General features: G+C 44.1%; 1 protein-coding gene and 1 long non-coding RNA gene across 14 annotated transcripts in view; one reads left to right on the forward strand and one right to left on the reverse strand.

The window, feature by feature from the left end:
- Positions 1-22,721, forward strand: part of PDE1C (phosphodiesterase 1C) — a 547,393-nt gene that overhangs the window by 204,895 nt on the left and 319,777 nt on the right. For 6 of the 13 annotated variants that reach the window (XM_001083726.5, XM_077996947.1, XM_077996950.1 and 3 more), the window contains exons 1-2: positions 19,446-19,495; positions 20,130-20,232. The exons of 6 other annotated variants lie outside the window; for them this stretch is intronic. In XM_001083726.5, coding sequence (XP_001083726.2) covers positions 20,132-20,232 — 101 coding nt within the window. In that variant the 5' untranslated portion in view covers positions 19,446-19,495; positions 20,130-20,131. Of the gene's footprint in view, positions 1-19,445; positions 20,233-22,721 lie in introns of those variants that run through there. One more of the 13 variants, XM_077996949.1, reaches the window with a different exon arrangement.
- Positions 17,354-20,309, reverse strand: LOC144339875 (uncharacterized). Its single transcript, XR_013415412.1, has 2 exons — positions 20,124-20,309; positions 17,354-19,765 (listed from the first exon to the last, which is right to left on the reverse strand). It is a non-coding gene; the product is annotated as an uncharacterized LOC144339875 (long non-coding RNA).

Here is a 22,721-nt window from a genome sequence, read left to right on the forward strand (position 1 = left end):
TCTATATAAACAGAGCATAGGTTATGTGCAGAAGACATAGTGGGATGTTTTCCATGTCATAGAAACATAATAATTTTAAGACATGTTTTAATTGCTTATTATTATGTAGTAGTGTTCATTTAATTCTTAATACAGCCCCACAAGGCAGATTTAGAACTGGTAAAGAGGAGCAGAGCCAAGATTTGAAGCCAGGTATATGTAATTCCTAATCCTATAGTCTTTCCACCATGGTAAGATGTCAGGGGAAATGAACAGTTTGTTCTCTTAACAACATTTTATGTACCTTATGGCCCTACAACTAAAGATTTAAAAAGTTTGTTTTGGAGATACTTTAAGATTTTCTGTTTAGCATTCTGTTGTCTGACTTCACCCTCTGACGTGGGCTTTAAGAAACATTTTCCAAAACCCACTAGTACTTCCTCTCCCCGGCTTTGGTTGAAATGCACAGCCTGCTTAGTGACTGAATGAGCATGAAGGTAGAGCGCAGTTCCCAAGGTTATATTGGGAGCACATCAATGCTTCAAGATGATCCACCAAAGTCAGGGCTGAGTAGGGTTTTCCATGGTCCATGAAGTCTTGGAAACACTGCCTCCTGTGCCCTATTTTGGAGGTTCATAATATGCTGTAGTAAGTTAAAGCTCTCAGATGTCATGTAGCAAAGGTACCCTCTTAATATTTTGTAACCCCACATTTCTATAACTTATTAGAGCAAAGGCCATGTTTGTGATGCCAGTGACTAATTATATGCAACATAATATTATGGGAAATATTGGCCTAAGCATGGGGTCAATGTTGGGACTTGGCACCTGTTGAGACTGGAAAGGAGCCAGGAATGGGGGACCTCACATCATTCTGTAAGTAGACTGCCTATTCTGCAGGCAGTCTACTTACAGACGGGTTCATTTAGGTCTAGTTTGGGGTGAAGGCCTGGATGGTATATTCACATCGCATAAGGATAGTCAATGTGTGAGGCACCCTGTTTCTCATGTTCAGGAAACAGAGAAGCACCCCCAGCAGCAGCTTTCTAATTCTGTAAACTAAACTGATGAAGATTGCCCATGCTAGAAGCAGCATATTTGGTATATCGAAAGGATGAAGAAAAGCCACACATATATTTGAGGCCCAAAGTGGGCTGGAGAAATACAATAAGAACTTTGTGTCCCTCTTGGCATTCCCTTGGCCTAGGTCAGGGTTGGTACAATTCTGGCCAACCCATATACTTCTGCATCTGCAACTGAGACAGTAGTAAAGGGTGAACCAGTTTTAGCAAGGAAGGCTGCTAAGCGTGACACATCTCGAATGCCATTGTCTGGAAGGAAGGGACTGAGGATGAAGGTAGGATTCCATGTCCGGCCCTGCAAGGGTCCTGGATCTGTCTGTCATGGGCACACAACCTGATTGTGGTTTAACTTCAAGCTGTTTTTCCTGCTGATAAGGGTCTGCCCCTCATCAGAAATGCCACTGATGGGATATCTGGTTTCTTTCCCAAGATTTTCAGTCTTCAGGCAAGCTGAGCATGGAACATTCTTTTGGAGAAGCAAGCCTGCTTTTTTGTAATGAAATAGAATGATTCAGCAAACATTTATTACAAATTTCCTATATGTTCTAGAGGACGCATTGAGTCTGACCTTGACTTTCAAGGAGTTGATTTATAGTCTAGAGGGGCACACTGCTTTCTATAGAAATGAGGACCATAAATTAGTGGAAAGATATGCAGATCTTAGCAGAGGCTGGGAGAGGTCACAAGGAGGAGTGTTTCAAATAGTGGGGAAGAGGAAGGTATAGCTAGAGGCCAGAGCTGTGAAGGAGCTAAAGGAACTCCAAGCAGTATGGTTGGAGGTTAGACAAGTTTGCAGGGCTGGTGAGGAGATGGGCAGAACAAGAGATGGAGCTGGAGAGAAGGTGGGGGTCAAGGTAAAGACCGCCTTTGTGCCGTGCTATGTATCTGGGACTTCATCCCATGAGTAATAGGAAGCCACCGAAAGCCTTAAAGCCAGGAGCCCATCATCACACTCACTGCTAACTGGACCGCTGGACTCTTCCTTAGGGAGATGAGGGGGGGTCCTTGCACAAATTAATAAATAAATAATGATACAGCTTGGGCTCAGATTTAGTTGTTTGGTTGGCACTCTCTTAGCCACTCTGAGGCTGTTTGCTTATCTGTTTAACAAATAACTGCTGCTTCTCTTTCACAGCAGCTTGTCAAGTTGCTCTGAAATCATACATGTGAACTTGTTTAGCAGTTAAGGGAGAAAGTACTTAAAGTAGTAAAAATCCACATACCCTCTGCTACAGTCAAGCAAAATATCATGTGCTTCCTCGTGTTCTTACAAGCACAAAATTTCCCTCCTCCCTCACTCAATAATTGGAAGAGAGTGTGAGTAAAGATAAGGGGTTGAGTTCTTGGTGTGGGTTTTTGAGAGGAGGTGGGCTGGAGGCAGCTCTGGAGAGGATAGCATCTTTTTCCTACTTTTTGTGGCATCTCTTCCCTACTCTGTATTCAGTGCTATCGTATCGGTAGCTTGGAATTGGCTATGGTGGGCCACAGGTATCAGTAAGTGCTACAAATAAGAGTTTCTTCCCCCACCGCCAATCTTGAGAGCCATTTGTTAGACATTTACCAGCACCCCTATGCCATAGGGGACACTGGCATGAGTAAGACAGTGATAGGCAGAGTGGCTCACACATTCCCACTGGAGAAGGAGTAGCCCTTTACCATCTATTCCTGGGTCAGAGTGACTCATTCAACCTTCTCTCCCTTTTGGGTATTATCCCTGAGATTAAAAGGTGATCCAGAGGTTGTGCCTTCCTGTGCTCCTGGCCTGTGGAGAGAAGTGCAGAGAGGGCCCATCTGGTGCAGAGCTCTCCCTGCCAGCACTGTTCCAGAGCACACAGCAGCTTTCAGCGAGGGGTTCTGGCCCCTGGCACAGCTGGGTTAGCTTCTCAAAGCCACAGGGTCCAGGGCAACACTTCAACTGTTTTGGCTTATTTTTTTGCAACTAGTTTCTTTGAACCATGTCAATGAGACTCCTTGAAGACAGGGCTCTTTGCCAATTGACAAAGTCATGTAAAGATAACAGCCCCAGGTTTGGCCCAATGTTGGCATAAATGTTTGTGGGAGGAATGCACGAGCAGGGCCAGCAAATGGTACAACCCAGGCTCCGGAGAAGTAACACCACATTTCTAAGCAGTTGAATCTTATCCCAAGCCACTGAATTCATTGATATTCCCTCAACAAGATACTGGGCCAGAGTCCTTGGGTAAATGAGTCAGCAGTATAAATTATAATGACCAAAGCAGGAGATGCAGTTGACATTTTGCAGCAAACAGATGCAAAAGGGAATGGGATTTTGGAAACACAAATGGCAAGCTTGCTTTGAGAGTCAGCTGGAGGAGATGATCCTGGTGTGGGGTTGAATGTTTGGGAAAATGGGGATTAATGCTCTGCAGTAAATTCTCACCAAGGACTCCACTCTTGTGACTACAGAAGACTGGCCATTAACTAGGTGGGAAAGAGCTTGCTCTTCTGAAAGGTAAACCCTCTAGGCAGTTATTCTACATACGCTTCTAAGTATTCTTGAAATGACTGCACTTTCTATATGCATACTTTAGTATAATGATACAGATAGAGTGATCCTCTTGTTCTGGTTTGCCAGAGACTTTCTTGCATTTAAACCTGAAAATCCCATGAACCCTCTTAGTCCCCAGCAGACAGGACAGTCTGTCACCTTAGAGACAGTTGTGGTGAAAGCTGTACTTTGAAGTTAGACATCTGTACTGGCTAGTGGATCACTTTGGGCCAATTGCCTGGTCTTTCTAAACTTTCCTTAGAAAAAAAAAAGTAGTAATGCTGAATTCACAATCTACATGTTGTGTAGATTCAGAAAGACAATGCTGGTAAGAATACTCAACATAGTGCCTTGCACACAGTGGATGTGTAATACATTTTTTCCTTACAAAACTATAGTTTTTGTACCATCTTGGCTTTTCCATTTTAGTATTTTAAAAGGCAAGCCCTAAAAGCAAGTAAATGGGAGACTTATCCTGTGTAAAACCTTTGGTAATTTCTGCTTTAACCTCCTGTAGACTATCTTCCTGGCTAAGCAGTGGGATCTGAAAGGGCCCTCCAGATTCACTCTTGATTGTGTCCAGAGCTGATGGCTTAACATGTGCCTGGCAGCCTAGGCTAGCCAGAGATGCCTGTGTTTTTTATGCAGAGGTTGGGGGACAGGAGAGAGGAGCCCTGGTCTCTCATTCTTGTTGTCAGATTTGGGTCACTGGGAAGTCAGTATCTGCCCAGAGCTCCTAACTTTAGAAAGCTGTTTGAGGCCCCAGGGTTTAGTGACCATTAGGGCTAGGTCCAGGTAAGCCAGCATCCAGCAGCTCAGGAGAGAAGATTATGTAGCCTCCGACATGAAGGGAGGGAACATTTCAAAGCACACACTTTACACACAAAATTCAAATCCAGTGAAAATCATGCTCTTTAAGGAACTCTTTCCTTCCTCTTTTCTCACGGGCTATACAGAGTAAGTATCTGTCTCTTTCATGAACAAAGGGAAACATCTTGGGAACTGCAAAACATCCTATTCTTTCTCTCAGGTTGGCCTTGGAGCCTTGGGAATCAGCCCTCAGCCTTCTGCCCTTTTAGAACATAGGGATGAGCCTGAACATATGTTGGTTTTGTTCCTTGGGCCAAAAATCTTAGAGTCATCAGTAAGTCCACTCTTCTCTCACATATCCAGAATATACTTCTCTCTGTTTCCATGGTTACTCCCTGACTGAGCCACCACCATCTTTTGTCTGGGAACTAGATGTATAGCCTCTTACCTGGACTTTCCCCTCCTGCCCTTGCCCCTATCATGGTCTGTTCTCAACCCAGCAGCCACAGTGGTTTTTGTAAACAGAAGTCACATCATGTCCCTGCTCTGCTCCAAGTCTTGCAATGAGTCCTCATTTCACTCTGAGTAAAAACCCATGCCTTTGCAATGACTGGAGAGGTAATGAATTTTGCTTAGTGCCCATTTTCTCTCCAGCCTCATTTCTTATTACTCTCCACTGGCTCTTCCAACTCTGGCTACATTAGCCACCTTGTTTCTTGATCCACCAGCCATACTTCTGCATTTGAGGCTGGCTCCTATGCCAGCCTCTAATAAGCCAGCTGTTGCCCCTCCCTGACTTACTCTTCTGCTCACCTGCTCACCTCCTTCGAGGCTTTGCTCCCATCTCACCTTCTTGATGAGGCTGACTCTGACCACCCTGATCAATATTGCAACGTGTCCTTCCTGCTCCATATACTCCCAGTCCCTGACCTTACTTGGCATTTTTTCCCACAGCTCTGGTCGCCAATGTAGCATATAATTTGGTTATGTATTATGTTCATGTGTTTTATTATTTAGTCTCAGAGAAGATTGCATCTAAAGTTCATTAAAGCACAGGGGAAAGTTGCACAGAAAGACTTGAGTTCAAATTCCACTTCTCCCATTTATTTCCTGTCTGATTTGTGTAAATTACTTAACTTTCCAGAGGCTCAGTTTCCTCATCTACAAAATACTCATAATTCATTCAAGGAGTATTCAATAAGCACTATTGCTATGAAAGGCATTGGAGATAAGAGAGGTGAATATGAAAGGCACAGTCCTTGCTGTTGTGCAGTTGTAAAGACGATGTAATACAAGAACACATATAACATGCCTGGTAGAAAACAAGGCATATTTTCGGTGCTCATTAAATAGTTCCCTTTCTGAAGAACTTGAATATATCTCTGTTAGTTATCTCCCGTTTTTAGTTTATACCACTTTCTTGTAATGCTAAAAAGAGCAAACTAGGTTAAAACAGACACCACATGCACACATGTGCGCTGGCTTGCACGTCATTGAACTGCAGCAGAATGTTGGGGGAAGGCAGCTTTTGGGTGGGCTCCAGGAGGGTCCAAGAGCCTCCTAAAAATATATACAAATCATAGTATAACCTATTTTGTTTAAATAGGTAGAGACAAAATTTGTAACATTTATCGGATTCTCAAAGGGTGCATCCATCCAAGGACACCTTTAAAGGGTGTCCTTGATCCATCCTTGATCCAAACCATGGGATTTCCTTTCCCAATCCCCATTATTGGTCTGCTATATGGGTTTTCCTAAACAACGATTTGAAGTGGAAACTCTGAAATGATGATTAATTCCAGAATGTAAGATGGTTTTTGACTGATATTGGTGCTGAGTCCCCTGCTTCCTGGGTGGTGAGAAGAAAGCCCGTGCATGTCAAGGTCATTGCCTTCTGAGTCCCTGGTATTGCTGGAATTTAGAGACTTGCTCCCATGTAGATAAAACCACCCCTGAGATGGCTGGGAAGGCACCGTAAGAAATGTAAGCACAGGTGTTAGGAATGCCTCATTAATCTAGGGTGATCACAGAGGGCAGAGCCCTTCAGGCACTCAGCATAATTCTGTGCTCTGATTTGGGAAGCCTGTGAAAAGGATGGTCCCGAAGGGAGATAAATGTAGGACTGTTGTTATTTTACTATTATTTTAATTTATGTTATTAGCAATAAGGCTGCTGGCTCACTTACCTCCATGCATTATTTTCAGTTGTGTAGTATTTAATCCAAGCTCCCCTGTTTTCATTTCCATACATTGTATCAGGAAAACATTTTCTTTTGATTTCTTGCATCTCTTGCTAGATGCAAGAAATAAAAACTAGATACAAGGAATAGGATAAGTTTAAAAGACAAGGAAATGGTACCAAGAAACTATTTTGTCCTGCATTAGTGAAGCAGGCAAGAAACATTTTTACTGTGGTCTCTTGACTCCTTGTGGAGAGAAGGAAAAATGCTGTTGAGGCAAAAACAAGAAAATGGATTGTGGTGATAGAGAGTTTCCTAGATATGTTATTTGTAGGTTTCTTATCTGGGGTCCTTGACTCTGCTTCCAAGATTCCACACATTGCTCAGCATGCTTGGACATTTTCTTGTCATTGGAAACTTTTGTGAAGAGAGGATCGCCTCCCTGTGAAAGCTGTGCAGTATGCACTCCTTGAGGTCTTGGGAACCATTATAGCATGGCTGTGCAGACCCTCAAATGAATGATTGAAGCAGTTCCTATCATGAGAACTGCAGGTTCCTTTTTATTTCAGCATTGCCACTGTCTGCACTTGTAGCCTTAGACTAGTGTTTTCCTCTCTGCTTTGTCTCCTCATTCTCAAATCTTTAAAGCTGCTTAAAGATAGCTTGACGTGGTTGGTAATTGCAAAGTCGTAATACCATTGTCAGAGGGCTTTGAGTCAGAGGGCTGTTCGTTGACCAGACACAGAGCTAGCCTCTCAACTCACACCAAAATACCTACTTCTGAGAGGCCCCAGGATTCTGTAGGTAATGACAGGCTTTAGTTCAAATCCACTTCTACTACTTACTATATGACCTTGATCGAGTTACTTAAAGCTTCTATGTGAGGATTTTCTAAGATATCGTGCTTGTAAAAAAAAAATGGTACATACAACATACCAAAAATAAATAGTACTATACTTCTATTACTACTACTGCATTTGTTGGTAGCAGTATTTATATTTGGGGAAAGAAGAGACTTTGGGATATGCCCTCTGGATACCATCCAGGGTTAAACCTGCCCTCTCAGTATCAGTGATGGCTCTGTCCACACATGGCCTTTGAGAGCTATATTTTGGCAACTGTTCAATTACTCAGATAGCTGAAAAATATGTCAGCCATGGGTCCCAGTGCATTGTTGATGCTGGTCGTTTTCTTCAGCTGCATTGCACAATCCTTGTCTGCTGAGAGCAAGAAGCGTATTCTCTCTTGTGTCCCTTGGAGGCAAGTTAGAGTGCCATCCTGCTCCAAAATGTTCCTTCCCTTCAGAGGTGAAAAGCATGAGTCACATCTGGTCATCCCCGTGGGTTGTTTCCTTGCAGCCTCTCCTCCGCACTGCTTTTTTTCCTGCACCATTTCACGGGTGATTAAAGACAGGCGAGTAGCTCACTGGAGTGAGGTCAGAACCGCTGGTGCATAGAGGGATTTTCCTCTGCTTTGCAAACACCCAGCGACGTCACACAGCCTTGGGAGCGCTATCAATTGCAATTGTTGCCAGCAAGCGCCGTCTGATGGGATATTGGTTTGGTGCCGTGCTTAGCAGCAGCTGGGACAAATGAGGCCTCCTCGCCGCTGCAGGCTCTGGCCACCTTGGCGGACTAGGCAGATTAGAAAAGCCCGGCCCCAAATGCTTGCGGTTGCCAAGAGAGGTGGGCTCAGCCAGCAGATCTATATTTCAGGCAGCACAAAAGGATGCGGTGTGAGGTTGTTGCCAAGATGCCCAGAATCATGTCTTCAAATGTAGTTTTGAAGAGCAAACTCTGATAAGCTCTTAAATTTAAACACCTGCTTAACTGGTATTTAAAAAAAGTCCAATCACTACATTTTCAGAAGTCTTTTTGCCTTGAAATGTTCTGCAGCTTTTTAAAGTGTTTTTCTTCCTCTTTTTCTTTATGTTTTAAGTGATTTATGATGATGCATTTATTAGTAGTGGTTTCCAGTGCGAGACAGTAATGGTGGAAGGTAGGCTATCACTGAAATGCTATTCAAATTTATAATAAAATTGAATGATGTGAGTTTTCCTGCCAATATTTTGACATAAACACATTTTCATTTTGATGTGAATGTCACTTCTAGAAGCCATGGTTATTAAATAAATCTCCCGAGGTCATCAGCAGTCAATGACCAGCCCTCTATCAATAAATCCTTAACCAAGTTGGATTTCACTATGGAAGGCAGAGGGGTTTTGAAAAGATCATGCGTTAAGATTTCCTCTCTTACCAACTAATTCCAGCACACTGTTTGAGACGATGAATCTGGCAATAAATGAAGAGGAAAAAGTGGCCAAAAGTCCTAGGTAATAGCAGCATCCTTAGGAATTGCTGAGCGTTGATCTGGCAGAATGATTGGATTCTGATAGGTTGAATTTGGTGTAGAATAGGAGTATAGGAAATATCCAATTATCAGTAGGGAATTCCATGGCAAATAAGTCTGATTTCAGCGCAGGATGCAGTGGGTACTTCTGCTATGTTATATGAATGGGTGAGAGTGGGACTGATTTTCACAAATGCTCTTTATGCCTCGGTGGGAGGGGGGGAAGTATTAAAGGAAATGTTTCTTAAAAAGAGACTCATTGATTCAGAAGGCTCTATTGGCTTTGCCCGCAGTGAAGGGAGAATGGTTTCTAACAGGGTCATAATTGACTTGTTGGGAGCTATTTTCAAGGACTCAGCACTCTTTCCTTTCAATGCTTTCATTAAAATTCCCAAGTGCTTCCTAAATCCCATTGAGGAGAATAATTTTCATTTCTTCATTTACATTTAGCTAAGGCAGCAGGGAAGCCACACAGCTCTACGTGTGAGAGTCCACCTGTTTCCATGGCGGTACTGGCAGCACATAAGCAGTTTGAGAGTCTTTTGCTAAGATTGGCTTTCCATGTTAATTACTTTTAAATTGTGTCCATAAGTGTCCATGCCTCTCCATAAATCAAGTCCCACTCCCTGCTCATAGAAGCCAGTTTATATCTCAGGCGTAGAAATATATGCATGTGTCAACTTCTGATGGGTCTGTCAGTCTACGAGTGAAGGATTATGGGCCGAGTCACAGTGCCTTCAGGGTCTTTTTTATTAGCGTGAATCTGTTAAAAGCATGTGGGTGGAAGGCATTCATAGATATGTTATTCTTTTATATTCTTTTATTCTCCTGAGTATTAAAATCCTTTCACTTCTGAGAATGACAGGGACTAGCATGGACCATTTAGATGTCCCCAAGGACAATGTTGAAAACAGTGTCAGGAGTAGTTAATATCCCTCATTTCCCCCTGTGTGCTGAGTCACATGAAAAGTAACATTTCACTTATCTGGAGGGTGCAAGGAACAGTAATTTTCTGCCAGATAACAGTAATTTTCTGCCAGATAACTGAAAGGTGCAGCTAATCAGATAATTGAAAATTAACGCTTTATGCACTGAAAGGTAACTCTGGTCAGTGCTTTTTGCCTTTCCCTGAGTAACCCCACATCTTCAGGTCTAGTAGAACACTCAAGTTTGTGTCCATGGCTGAGGTTTGCTCTTTGAGTATAATGTATTGCTAGGAATCACTAACCTTGTGCCGTAAATGAAATAAGTTTCACAGTACTTGTCTGAGAAGCCCAATTGGTCATTGGTCAATTGGTGTGTCAGGCATAGGGAGTTGGAGGGAAGGTCAGGGGGACAGGGGACAGTGAACAAGACCTTTGTGATCTCTGCCCTCTAGAAGATGGGTCCCTAAATCTGTCCCCAAGATTCTTCCCTTGTCCCCACCCGCCTGCCTCCTGACCTCATCACAGGCCACTCTCCCCTTGCCACATTGCTCCTGCCATAACTTATCTCCTTCTAAGCCTTTTAACTCCTCAAACTTCTCCCTGCTTAATAATCTTTGCACATGTTGTTCCTTCTTGTCAGAAATATTTTCCTCCTACTCTTGCCTGTTACCTGGCTGTCTCCTTTTCCTTCAGGTCTTAGATCAAATGTCACCTGCTCATGGAGGCCATCCGTGACCACTTGGGTATATTAAAGATGGCTGCAAATATCTGTGTTACTCCCTCCCCACACCCTGCATCAAGAGGTGGGGTTTATTTCTTCTGTTGAATCAGGGCTAGCCCTGTGATTGCTTTAACCAACCCAGTGCAGCAGAAGTGACGTCGTGCCAGTCCTAGGCCTAGCCCATAAGAGGACTGGCTGTTTCTGCCTCCCCACTCTTGGCACACTTGCACTTGCAATGTAGCTGCCATGTACGGGAGCCTAATCTAGCTACATGGTGAGACCATGAGGAGAAACCATGTGGAGAAAGAGAGAGGTCCCAGCCTTCCAGCTGTCACTGCCAAAGCACCAGACATGTGAGTGAAACCATATTGGATATTCTAGCCCGGGTTGCCATCTGGCTACAGCTGCATGGCAGACCCCAAACAAGACCAACAGAAGAACTACCTGGCCAACCCACAGGATCATGAGAGAGAAAAATTGGTTGTTTTAAAAAGCCACTAAATTTTGATGATAGTTTGTAACACAGCAATATAGCTGAAATGCCACTCTATTTGTAAATAAATCCTATCCCTTTTGTTCTCTGCACTGCACCCTGTTTTTCTTTTCAGCACCGTTTACCTTTACAATGATGTATCTGTTGTCTTATAATCTGTTTAGTATCTGTTTTCCCAATTAGATTGAAGATCCATGGTGCAAAACTGGAGTATTCTAATTGACCATTGCATACCTAGTATCACAGAGTGTGCAGCACATAGTAGGTACTCAGCCAATGTTTGTTGAATGAATTAATGAATTTAAAAGGTCCCAGCATTTATTTGTTTGTGAGGTCATTTCCCTCCAGATACAGAGATAAGAATCTGTAAATCTTCACCTTTCAAAAACAACCTTCAAAAATCCTGTTTTTAAATCCTTCTTTGCAAATCAAACTTCCACTTTGCATCTCCTACACACCTGCTCAACGGATTTTAATGTTTCCCTATTGGCAAGAGTATAAAGCCTTAGCATTTTTTTTTTTTTGAGAGAGAGAGAGAGTCTTGCTCTGTTGCCCAGGTTGGAGTGCAATTCTGTGATCATGGTTCATTGCAGCCTTGACCCCTGGGCTCAAGCAATCCTCCCACCTTAGCCTCCCTAGTAGCCAGGGCCACAGGTGTGCACCACCACACCTGGCTAATTTTTAAAAATTTTTTATAGAGACAGGGTCTTCCCATGTTGCCCAGGCTGGTCTCCAACTCCTAGCCCCATGAGATCCTCCTGCCTCGGCCTCTCAAGGTGCCAGCATTATAGGTGTGAGCTACCATGCCTGGCCAAGCCTAAGCTTTAATGTGGTAATCCAGGCCCCTTCAGTCTGCATATACAGCCATTGCCCAGTGTCCCTTTCTTGACCCTCTTACACCCATCACATCAGGTTCTTTGTTATTATCTAGGCTGCTGTGGACCTTTCTACTTTCCTGGAGCCTTTCTTCTCTACTTCTACCAGTTCTCCAAGAGACCCCCTTTCTTCAAGAAGCGTTTACCAACACCCTATGCTTTTTAGTGGGCATTTCTTCTTAACTGAGCAAACCATTGGACCAGTCCTCAGTTGAAAGTGGGGGCCATTCTTGATCCCACAGAAGAAAGTTTAGAGACAGTGGAGGACTGGGCTGGGAGTTCGGGGACATTGCTTCTGGTCCAAGCTCTGCCGCTAACTTGTGTGGTGACTTCATGTGATTGAGCTGCTTGTTCCTTATCTGAAGAATTAGGAGCTTGGATAAAGATCCCTTTCAGTTCTGAGGTTTTTCCATATTCAAATTTGCTTTACAGCGATAGGAAGAACAACCCGCGGATTTACGTACATTTGGGTCAGAATTTGGCTGACTTGTAGCATCAGCAGTTTTAAATGAACAAAAATTTCAATTTCATTAGTACAGCCAAGTTAATTTTGCTGGGGTGGCAGTGTGTTCTGAGAGGCAGAATGGCCATGGAGCCAGAAGTCAGGAGGCCTGCACTGTCTTGCTGCCCTGCCACTAGCTGGAGGAGAGCAGACCAGCCCGAGGGAAGCCGGCAGACTTCTCGGACCTTCGCCACCTCATTTCTAAACTGGAGGTAACAATAACAATAAAGTGCGCCTGTAATCCCAGCACTTTGGGAGGCTGAGGTGGGTGGATCATGAGGTCAGGAGTTAAAGACCAGCCCGGCCAAGATGGTGAAACCCCGTCTCTACTAAAAATACAAAAATTATCCGGGTGTGGTGGTGGGCACCTGTAATCCCAGCCCTCAGGAGGCTGAGGCAGAGAATTGCTTGAACCCAGAAGGGAGAGGTTGCAGTGAGCTGAGATCACATCACTGCATTCCGGGCTGGGCAACAAGAGCGAAACTCTGTCTCAAAATAATAATAATAATAATATAAAAATAAATAAATAAATAAATGAACAAATAAATAAAGTGTTTCATTTACTTCAGGTTTGTTCTGAGGGGTTAATGTATGTAACACAGCAATGATTTGATAGGTCATTATCAAAATGTAACTGAAAGAAAATTATTGGTATATCTATTTATCAAGATAATACAGGCTTTTTCTATTTACCTTGAGTGCTCTGCCTATCCCTAAATCCCTTTATAGTGTTCCAGTTTCCATCCTTTTGTGTCCTGCTGGATGGATGAGATGGAGGAGGAACTATTTTATGAGAACCTCCAATGTACAAGGCACTGGCCATATGTGGTTTTTTGTTTGTTTGTTTGTTTGTTTGTTTTTTTGAGATAGACTCTTGCTCTGTCGCCCAGGCTGGAGTACAGTGGTGCGATCTCAGCTCACTGCAACCTCTGCCTTCCAGGTTCAAGTGATTCTCCTGCCTCAGCCTCCCAAGTAGCTGGGACTACAGGCATGTGCCACCACGCCTGGCTATTTTTTGTATTTTTAGTAGAGATTGGGTTATACTACCATATTAGCCAGGCTTGCCTCGAACTCCTGACCTCAGGCAATACACCTCCCTCAGCCTCCAAAAGTGTTGGGATTACAGGCATGAGCCACTGTGCCCAGCCCTGGGTTTTTTTGTTTTTTGTTTTTCTTTTTTAGCTCCTTACAACATTCCTGTAAAGAATAATTTTATTATTAGTTGGGATTCTTTTAGTTGTCAGTAACATAAATCTGACTCAAACTAGTTTAAGTTAAAAAAAAAATAGGTGGGGTACATTTATTTGGTTCATATAACCTAAAAGTCAATGGGCATTCTGGCTTCAGGCATAGCAGAATCAAAGGGCTCAATGGATCCTTTCACATTGTTTTTACTTTGTCTCTCTAGTTCTTCTCTCAGCTTTTTCTGTGTTGACGTCATCTTTTTTTCTTTTTTTTTCTTTTCTTTTTGAGATGAAGTCTCGCTCTGTTGCCCAGGCTGGAGTGCAGTGGTGTGATCTATGCTCACTGCAACCTCTGCCTCCCAGGTTCCAGCGATTCTTGTGCCTCAGCCTTCAGAGCAGCTGGGATTACAGGCGTGTGCCACCATGCCCAGCTAATTTTTGTATTTTTTTCATAGAGATGGGGTTTTGCCATCTTGGCCAGGCTGGTCTCGAACTCCTGACCTCAGGTGATCTGGCTGCCTTGGCCTCGCAGAGTGCTAGGATTACAGGCATGAGCCACTGCGCCCAGCCCTGATGTCATTTTTCTGGTATATTCTCTCTACATGGTGAAAAGATAACCCCATGGCTAAGATAACTTCAAGCCATATGGCTTGTTTTCTCGAAGAAAAGAGAAATAGATCATCTCTCTCCTAGTGGCCACATCAAATCTCCCATAAAGACTGGATCTGTTTCAGTCACATGTCACCCCCTGGACCAATCACTCTATCCATGGGTATGGTGTCCATGGTTCTGGTTGGGCAATCTAGGTTATGTCTATTATAGTCAAATCTGGCCTGGGGGGCCAGACGCAGGTTTTCCTGCAGCTTTTTTGGGCCCGTGAAAAGCTTGGTTAGCCCAGGCCAGACTAACCATGCCTCTGTTGATGGAACATTAGGGTATGTGAGCATTGGAAAGGGATCCAGAGGTCCCTGAGCCCAACCCAACCGTGGCCAAACAAGAGAAGGATCTTGTCCTAGGTGGTGTGGTGAGGCAGTACCACTCCAAGTCCTTTCCTTTGCCTGTGCCACCTCTATCGGGAGGATTCCGTGAGCTTCTTCTGCAGGAGCAACTGAAGGATCCTGGCAGAGAGAGGCGTAGAAACTGTGGGTCACATGCAGGCTACATCAGGCTGCCCCTGAGCTGCCCTGTCTCTTCTATCTCTTTGTCTTCTCACCTCTCTGGGCCACTACTTGGTCATGTAGTTGAGATTCTGGCTCTTCAGAGTCCCATTTCAGATGGGGCCTAGAGTGAGGGTACCTCTGGGCTTAGCCAGTCCTCTGCCTTTTCTTTCACCTCTTTTTACTAGGGAAGGTGGTTCCTGAGATGGAGTCTGCCCCAAATTATAAAATCAAACAGAAAAGACGTCAGAGGGAGAAGCAGGGTGACTGTCGCCAAAGAGGCCCCTTTCCCCACAAAGGAAGCCAGTGAGAGAGAACAGCCTCTGTTGACAGAACATTATGGGGGCTGCCTCACATCTGGTGTGGGCGGGGAGGAGGGGCTGCTGTGCCTGGCGGTGCTACTTCTGATGTCCTAAATGTGTCTCCAGAATTTCCCCCTCAACAGACTCTCTTCATGATGCCACTGCCAAGTTGTGAAAAATGGATCAAGGGCACAGGCTGGCTTCATGGAGGTCAAAGCAAGTAGTCATCGTCTTGTAGCTGGAAGGAAAAACAGCTTTGCTTTTTCTGATTTGCCTATTTTCCTTTTTCTACTCTTCCTTGTTTGTAAGCTGAGGAGCTTGTTTGCAGTTGGTCACTGGATTTCTCTTCTGCAGCCCTGGTTATCATTTGCACCATAGTTGTTGCATGCTCCTATGGCAGGTTCCTGGAGAGCTCACTTTTGTGCACAATGCCCTTGGCATATTCAGGGCAGCAGGTACCCCCCACATGTGGCCATGCCTCTCACTGTTTAGATGCACCCATGGCTCCCTGATATCTATAGGAGAGAGCCCAAGCTTCTTCCATGACAACGAGAATCTGGCTTATCTTTCCAGCATTTTCTCTTTCTGTTCCTAGTCACATTCACAGACATACCACACAAAACTGTTTGTGGATTGCAGGACACCCTACCCCTTATCATGTTTCTGTGCCTCTTTTCATGCAGTGGCTTCTTTCTGGAATCACCTGCCTCCACCCACCTTTCATGCAAACAATTTCTACTCCACCTACTTTCAAGATCCAGTTCAAATATCACCTTCACTGTGAAGCCTTCCTAATTTCCCCACAGCATGAATGACCCCCTCATCCATGCTCCTGCTCCTTTCCCTACCTTCTCTATTATATACCTCTTTACTAGACTTTTTGTGTGTCTGCAGGGGCGTGGTATAGTAAAGGCAAAAGAACATGAGCTTTGCCTTTTGGTCTGGGTTTGGAACTTGCTGTGCCATATATTAGCTGTATGTCTTTGCAGAAGTTATCTGACCATTGGGAGCCCTTTCTGTCTTTACTTGTCAATGAGCATAATTAAACTGTGCTGAAGTATTTTGTTGGGGATGAAATGGACCAACCTGTGATGTGCCTGCCATGGTGCTTGGCACAAGATAGTTCTCAAAAACTGGTAGGGTGGTAGATGCAGTTATTGTGATTATTATTGAATCATTAAATCTTAGCAATGAAAGAGACCAGAGGGGACATTCTCATGCCTTCAAAGCCTGATTCGTATTCCTTTGTCAGATTAACATCTAGCTTCCCCTCGAACTCTGGGACAGGTAGTTCACCTTCTTCCTAATCTTTTATGATACTTAATTCTGACAGTGCAGAGGTTGGCTTGTCCATAGACTTACTCTGTGTGTATTTCGAGGAGTACTTTAAATTGTTAGTTATATGTGTGTATGCATGCATATATGCATGTATATGTGCCTGTGCATATATATATGTATGTATGTATGCATGTCTATATGCATTTAGTGATGTTAGACCATGTATTGTTTCCTAAACAGTCTTACTGAAAAATATGGGTTAGGAAGAAACAAAGGAAATTAACCTGTAAAGCAAAGTTGTGAGTGGCTTTGGGTTTTCTCAGACCTTTTGTTTCCAGGCCTGTTTGCATCTGTTTCTTTTTGCTTGCCTCTGAGCAGAATGCCAGTAGAAATTGTGGCTTGTGGTGTTGCTGCAACTATCAAAGATACTTTGGCTGTGATAGATGAAGAGAGAACACAATCTGAGTGACATAGTAACATGGTGCATCTAAAAATTGTAATATTTTGTTGGCAGAGAGAAGACAAAGTTGTTTTCTAATGTGGTTTAGGAGCAAGGAATCCTTAGTTGTTTTGTGGTACTTTGGCCTCAGTTTTCTCATCTGCAAAGTGGGAGCACTGGGCACTAAGGGCTGGGGTAAAGAGGAGGCAGAGGTTGACTCTGTACCTGAGAACTAACTACTTCCCTTCCCCGTTCAACTGGAGCTACTCAATCTTTATTTTTTGAAACTGAGTTATGCATTTGAGTTCCTTATATTATTTAAAATAAAATACTCTGTTGCTTCAAAAATGTGAAAACCTCCAAACTGTGTTGTCTTTTGGGCTTCTTCCTGCTCTAAAGATTATTATGGCTGTAAATAAAGCAAAGTTATATTTTTCTTGACTTTCTAATATACATTAATTTTGTAAGAAATTTTCTAAAATGAAACAAAATCTAGTTTTAAAAACTTTTTAAAAGATTTTTTTTTTTGGTCTTTTCTCTCTGATTTGCTTAACTGCAGCAAAAGTCAATTTTTTTTTTCTTTTTCTTCCAAAATTTGCTTTACTCTGACAATCAAAATTCCACTAAGAGTAGGAAAAAAGTCATAGCTGTGGTATGGAGCAGAAAGGTAAGTATCATCCTTAATATTCCTTTGTATATTTTCATACTAGGCCAGTACTTAGAGAAACTATGACATAGTTAAAATGTGAATTCAGCATCATTCCTCTCTCTTTTCAGCAGTTTCTTTTTCCAAGGCCCTCCAGATGACCTCAATGAATCATAATGGTGAAAAGAACATAAAAATATTTTTGCCTAAATGTATCACTTTATAGATGTGGAAAATGGGACTCTGTGAGAGGGATGAATTTGTATAGGATAAGGTAACCAGCCATAACTCAAACTGGTCTTTTCTAGTTCAGTTCTCTCTAGTTGGTCTAGGAAGCCTCCTGGCACTTCAGTTTTCTTACTGTAAAATGGGGATGATAATAATAGTATCTACCTCATAGGGTAGTCTTGAGTATTACATGAGAGTAGAACACTTAGAACAATGCTTGGGCTATGGAAAGTTTCCGATACTTGTTTGCTGTTATTATCATTATTATACTTCCACATTCTGCCAGCAGGCTGCCCAACGTGCACACACTAATGGAAATATCCCATTTGGGGACCATGATGCTGTCTCCCATTCTCAAAACAAGTCACTATAAAAATTTCCTCTTGTGGCATTCTACTCCCCAGGGCACTGTTTCTCTGCTGGGTGACACTGGAAGGGTAATTGATTTTATTCAGATAGATGAACTCCATGTTAAAATATTGCTTAATGTTACCATTGCCTAGTAATAATACCTTAACTCAGTGAAAATATATGTGCCTCCATAAACCTTAAAGGGCTGACTTTAGTGGGGCGACTTCAGATTTACCTGGTAGGTGAGTGGGTAAGTCGTTTTTCATCAAACAAGTCTTTTGTCTTACCTTGAGGTACTGCCTTCTCTGCTAGAATGCATGGGGCCAGCCAAGCATCCTCATCACTCTCACCTCTAATTTCTGGAAAACGAATACCAGTTACGAAGTGGCTGAGCATTTATGATTTAGAGACTATTTTTTTCCCTTGTTAAGGTCAGGTGAATGGAACTTGAGCAGTGAAGAAAAACTAGTCCTCACTTCTGATCATTTAATGGATAGAAAATTAATTCTGAGAGTGTAATGGAAAGAAGTACTACCTGTCACTGAGGAAAAATACTGTATAGGGCATGCCCCACCCTGAATCTCAGGAACCCTGAGAACCAGGTTTGAAATAGCGCCTGGTAGTGGCCTCACCTAGAAGGAAGTTTGACGGACCCTTCTGTGATGTCGCTTGCAATCATCTTGGGCATGGATTCCCCCAGTCCTTGGTTCCTCTCTTCCTCTGTCCTCCCTCCCTGACTCCCAACTTCATACCTGGTCCCGTTCTTCCAGAGCATTCTACTTTACTGACATTGTGCATGACCTAGGGGAACCCTGACAGTGAGTTGCAGCTTTGTGGAGCTGAAACTTTGTCACCATCCACAGCCGCCCAGCCAGCCCCCAGGAGGGACCCTCTTGAGTAGCGTGTGGCATTGAACTGAAGAAACTTACCTCCTCACTGTTGGTATATTTCTTCCGCACGAGATGGGGTTGCGGGGAGAGAGATGGAGGGAGGGAGGGAGAGAGACAGAGAGAGCGAGAGAGCGAGAGCAAGCCCCTTTAGCAAGAAAACATCAAGACTTTCCGAGTGTGTGGTTCCCTTCGTCCCCATCAGTCGCTTTAATATTTCAAAATGGACCCGGTTCTGTGGCGGGTCCGAGAGTGAGGCTGTGGGGGACCTCCAGGCAGAACCTCCACGGAGCCTCGCGGCTGCTGCGTGCCCCGGGAGGATACGGATTTCCCTTCCCTCCTACTTGCGCGCGGAGCCCAGCTCTTGTTGAGGTGCGGGTTCCGGGAGCCCACGCAGCTCCGCCGGTCGGTAGTGGCCGCGGCTGCCCTGCGGGGGCGGGTGTGCCCGGCCGGGGTCGGAGCCGCGCGTGTGCCCGGCAGACGGCGGTGCCCGCGTGCCCCTCCCTCCGCGCCCGCGGTGACAGCCCAGACGCCAGCCCGGGCGCTGACAGACGACTTTTCTCACTTGTCAGTTTTCTCGTTTGTCAGCAGAGCTGCTGGTAAGTGAGAGAAAACAGAGGGGCGCGAAGGCAGCGCGGCCAGGGAGTGAGCGGGGCGCTGGGCGCTGGGCGGAGCCGGGTGCTCGGCCTCCGGGTCAGGCCCCACCGCCCGCGCAGGCTCCTGCTTGGCTCAGTCGCCGCTTTTCTCTCCCTTTCTTCACTTTCTTCCTCTTCCTCTTCCTCCTTCTCCTCCTCACTTTCTCTCCTCGCCACCCAGTCCTCCTTTTCTCCTCCAAACCGTTTAGCAGCGCGCGCTGATCGCTTCTGTGGCTTTGTTTGGGGGTAGGGGGAGAATACGAATAGACCTGAGGTGCTTTCTCTTAGAGCAGAAGCCCTATCCCTATCCCTATCCCAATCCCAATCCCAATCCATATCTCTATGCCTATCCTTGGGCATTAGCCCGGGACCATGGCTGGTTCCCGCAGCTGCCTCCGGGGCGCACCTGGGGCCGTGGTTTCCCGCGATCGGAGTCCGCTCTAAGTCTGAGTCTGGGGGCACAGAAGGGGGAGCGCGCCGATAAAGTGCCAGGCAAACGCGCGCCGCGCCCGGCTGGGCATCGCGGGCTGGGCGAGGAGACGGGAAGGGGATAGCCCAAACTCTCTCAGCTTCACCGCCAGTGGTCACCTACCTGCAGCTATGGAGTCCCCAACCAAGGAGATTGAAGAATTTGAGAGCAACTCTCTGAAATACCTGCAACCGGAACAGATCGAGAAAATCTGGCTTCGGCTCCGCGGGCTGTAAGTCCACCTATTTACTTCTCCTGCCCCATTTCCCGCTCCCATCCTTATTTTACTACACATCCGCAGTCACGACTGTTCACCCCGTTCCTGCATGGCCCTTTAAATACAACCCTAGAAGTTCCACAACTGCTGCTCTGTTAATTACAGTCACTGCTACTTTTCTTCCAACACAGAGAGGGTTGTCTTTCTGTCTTAGAATGGCTTACTGTTCCAAGTCATGCTTTTTGGGGGGTTAAGGAGAGATGTCCTTTGATGAGTCAGTTATGGTGGCCCAATACTCAGTGAGGTGTTTCTGATCGTTTTTGCCCAGGGAGAAAAGTTTGGGACCCAGACAGGGACTTTAAATTGAAAGAAGAGTTTTTCTCTGCAAACTGCTTGCAAACACTAGGGCAGGTGGTCCAAAAACTTACCAACAGTTAAAATTCAACATGCATTCTGGCTGCTACATTTCTCTTTTCCCTCTCCTTAGCCCAGTCGAACTTCTGATATTTCCAAGGGTTCTTTTTGGTGGAGAAATGCTTACTAGAAGGAAAAGTTCTTGTGGAGAAAGTGGGGGGCAGAAACGATATTGGAGGTTTCTTGCAATATTCGAACAGTGAAATAGAGTGGCCAGAATTCTAGTTGCCCTGATGGATGGAGATCTCTGAATTTCATTCACCTCATTGGGTTCTGTCTGTTTTTGGGTACTGAGGAGAGGTGACCTGAAAATACGTGGTATTTCCTGAAAAAATATTTCATCATCAATGTATTGCTGGTCACTCCAGTCAGAAGCTTGAGGGATAGCTGTACGTACATTCACAGTTTGCTCCTCAGTCGCTAGGCAAGTCCCAAAGACACCTTCCATGATTACCAGATACTACTTTCATCAGACATTTGGCATCAGATATCTAGTGTGGTTTAAAAATATGGTTTTTCTCCAAGCATATTCTCTAGACATTCTGTTTCTAACAAGGGCACTGATGGGAAAACCAGCTTCCTGCCAGTTTGTTTGCTTTGCTGCTGTTATTGTTTTTGAAAGCACACACACAAACAAAAGACAAATAAAAAATGTGTTGATCTAAGTCAGCTTGATATTCAAAGTTTCTAAGGAGAAGCATTAAGGTAGTATGTGTTTCTTTAAGAGGTCCTTATTGACAGGTGCAATTTATAAAAGCCATTCCATATATAGTCCAAGTGAGCTTCATTGCCATTGATTTCAATGGGAAACCATGCCAAATAATTGGATTTTTGACTTGTCTAGCCACCGCTAGTGGAGGCTGTAAACTTATTTGGAAACCTTGTCTCTAGCTGGCAGGCTTTCCTGACAGTTTAGATGCCTGCAACGCAGCAGCTCTCGGAGTGGTGTTTATAGTAATCTCATGTTATATGCAGTGAACATTACGTCCGATTGTATTGCGCTGCACACAGAAAGTTTGTTGTGTCCACAAAGTCTGGGCCCGAAGTATATAATGTGAAAGTGTTGTCGAGCTGGTTTCCTCGCCATGCTTACTAGAGGGATTCATATCCACACACCCAGGAACAACTTCTCTTGGGCTGCTTTTCAGTTTAAATCGACTCCATGGAGACATTTGGGCTAGAGACAAGTGTTTGGTCAAATCAGCAATGCTGAGGCGGGAACTTGTGCGGAAAAGCATTAGCACTTACAACACTCTGTCTTGTAGCTTTCTCAGTTTCATATCTGCTAGGCTTCTCTCCCCAAGGTGTTGCAGTGCAATGTAGCCACATTTTCATTTTCTAGTCTCTTGTATCTACTCAGAACCTAGTGCTCTTGAACATGGAAAGTGTGGGGTGGTTCTTCCCCAAATGTGTGTTTTTGGATCCCTCTACCTATCCTTCCCAGCAAACATGCTGCCCAACAGCAATCACGTAAGATCTTTAGCTTCATTTTCTAATTTGAAAAGAATATGCTATTAGTTGTTATTATTATACATATTTTTACCAGTATATGATGCTTACCACTTCTTCTTCTTCTTTTTTTTAAATGTTAACAGCAGTGCTAGAATAAATAGCTAAAGACTCTGGAAACCAAAGCACACACTCTTTTATACAACTTGGAATAACATTTTTGCAGTCCACAAGTTGGAATAACACTTTTGCAGTCCACAAAATAGAAACCCTTAGGAGAAGGAAGGGTGTGTGCATATTTGTCCACACAACAGATTGTCAGTAAGAGAAAGGAAGCTGCTCTTTCAACATTTTAGAAAGGCTCAAACCATAATTGGATTTTCATATCAATTTATTACCATGACACCTTTATAGAAAGGACTCTGTAGGTGACCACAGATGGTGAGGAATTCAGTTCAACTTGTCTGAGAGACAAGTTCAGGATGTGCTCATCATCTCATGCCTGGATTATTCAATGGTATCTCATCTCCTTCTTGTTTGTATTTCCAGTATTTAATTTATTGTTGAATTTTTCATCTCCTCCATTAGAATGTAAGTTCCATGAGGACAGATACTTACTCACTGCAATACCTAGAACAGCA

Source organism: Macaca mulatta, chromosome 3, assembly GCF_049350105.2.
Source record: "Macaca mulatta isolate MMU2019108-1 chromosome 3, T2T-MMU8v2.0, whole genome shotgun sequence".
Lineage (NCBI taxonomy): Eukaryota > Metazoa > Chordata > Mammalia > Primates > Cercopithecidae > Macaca > Macaca mulatta.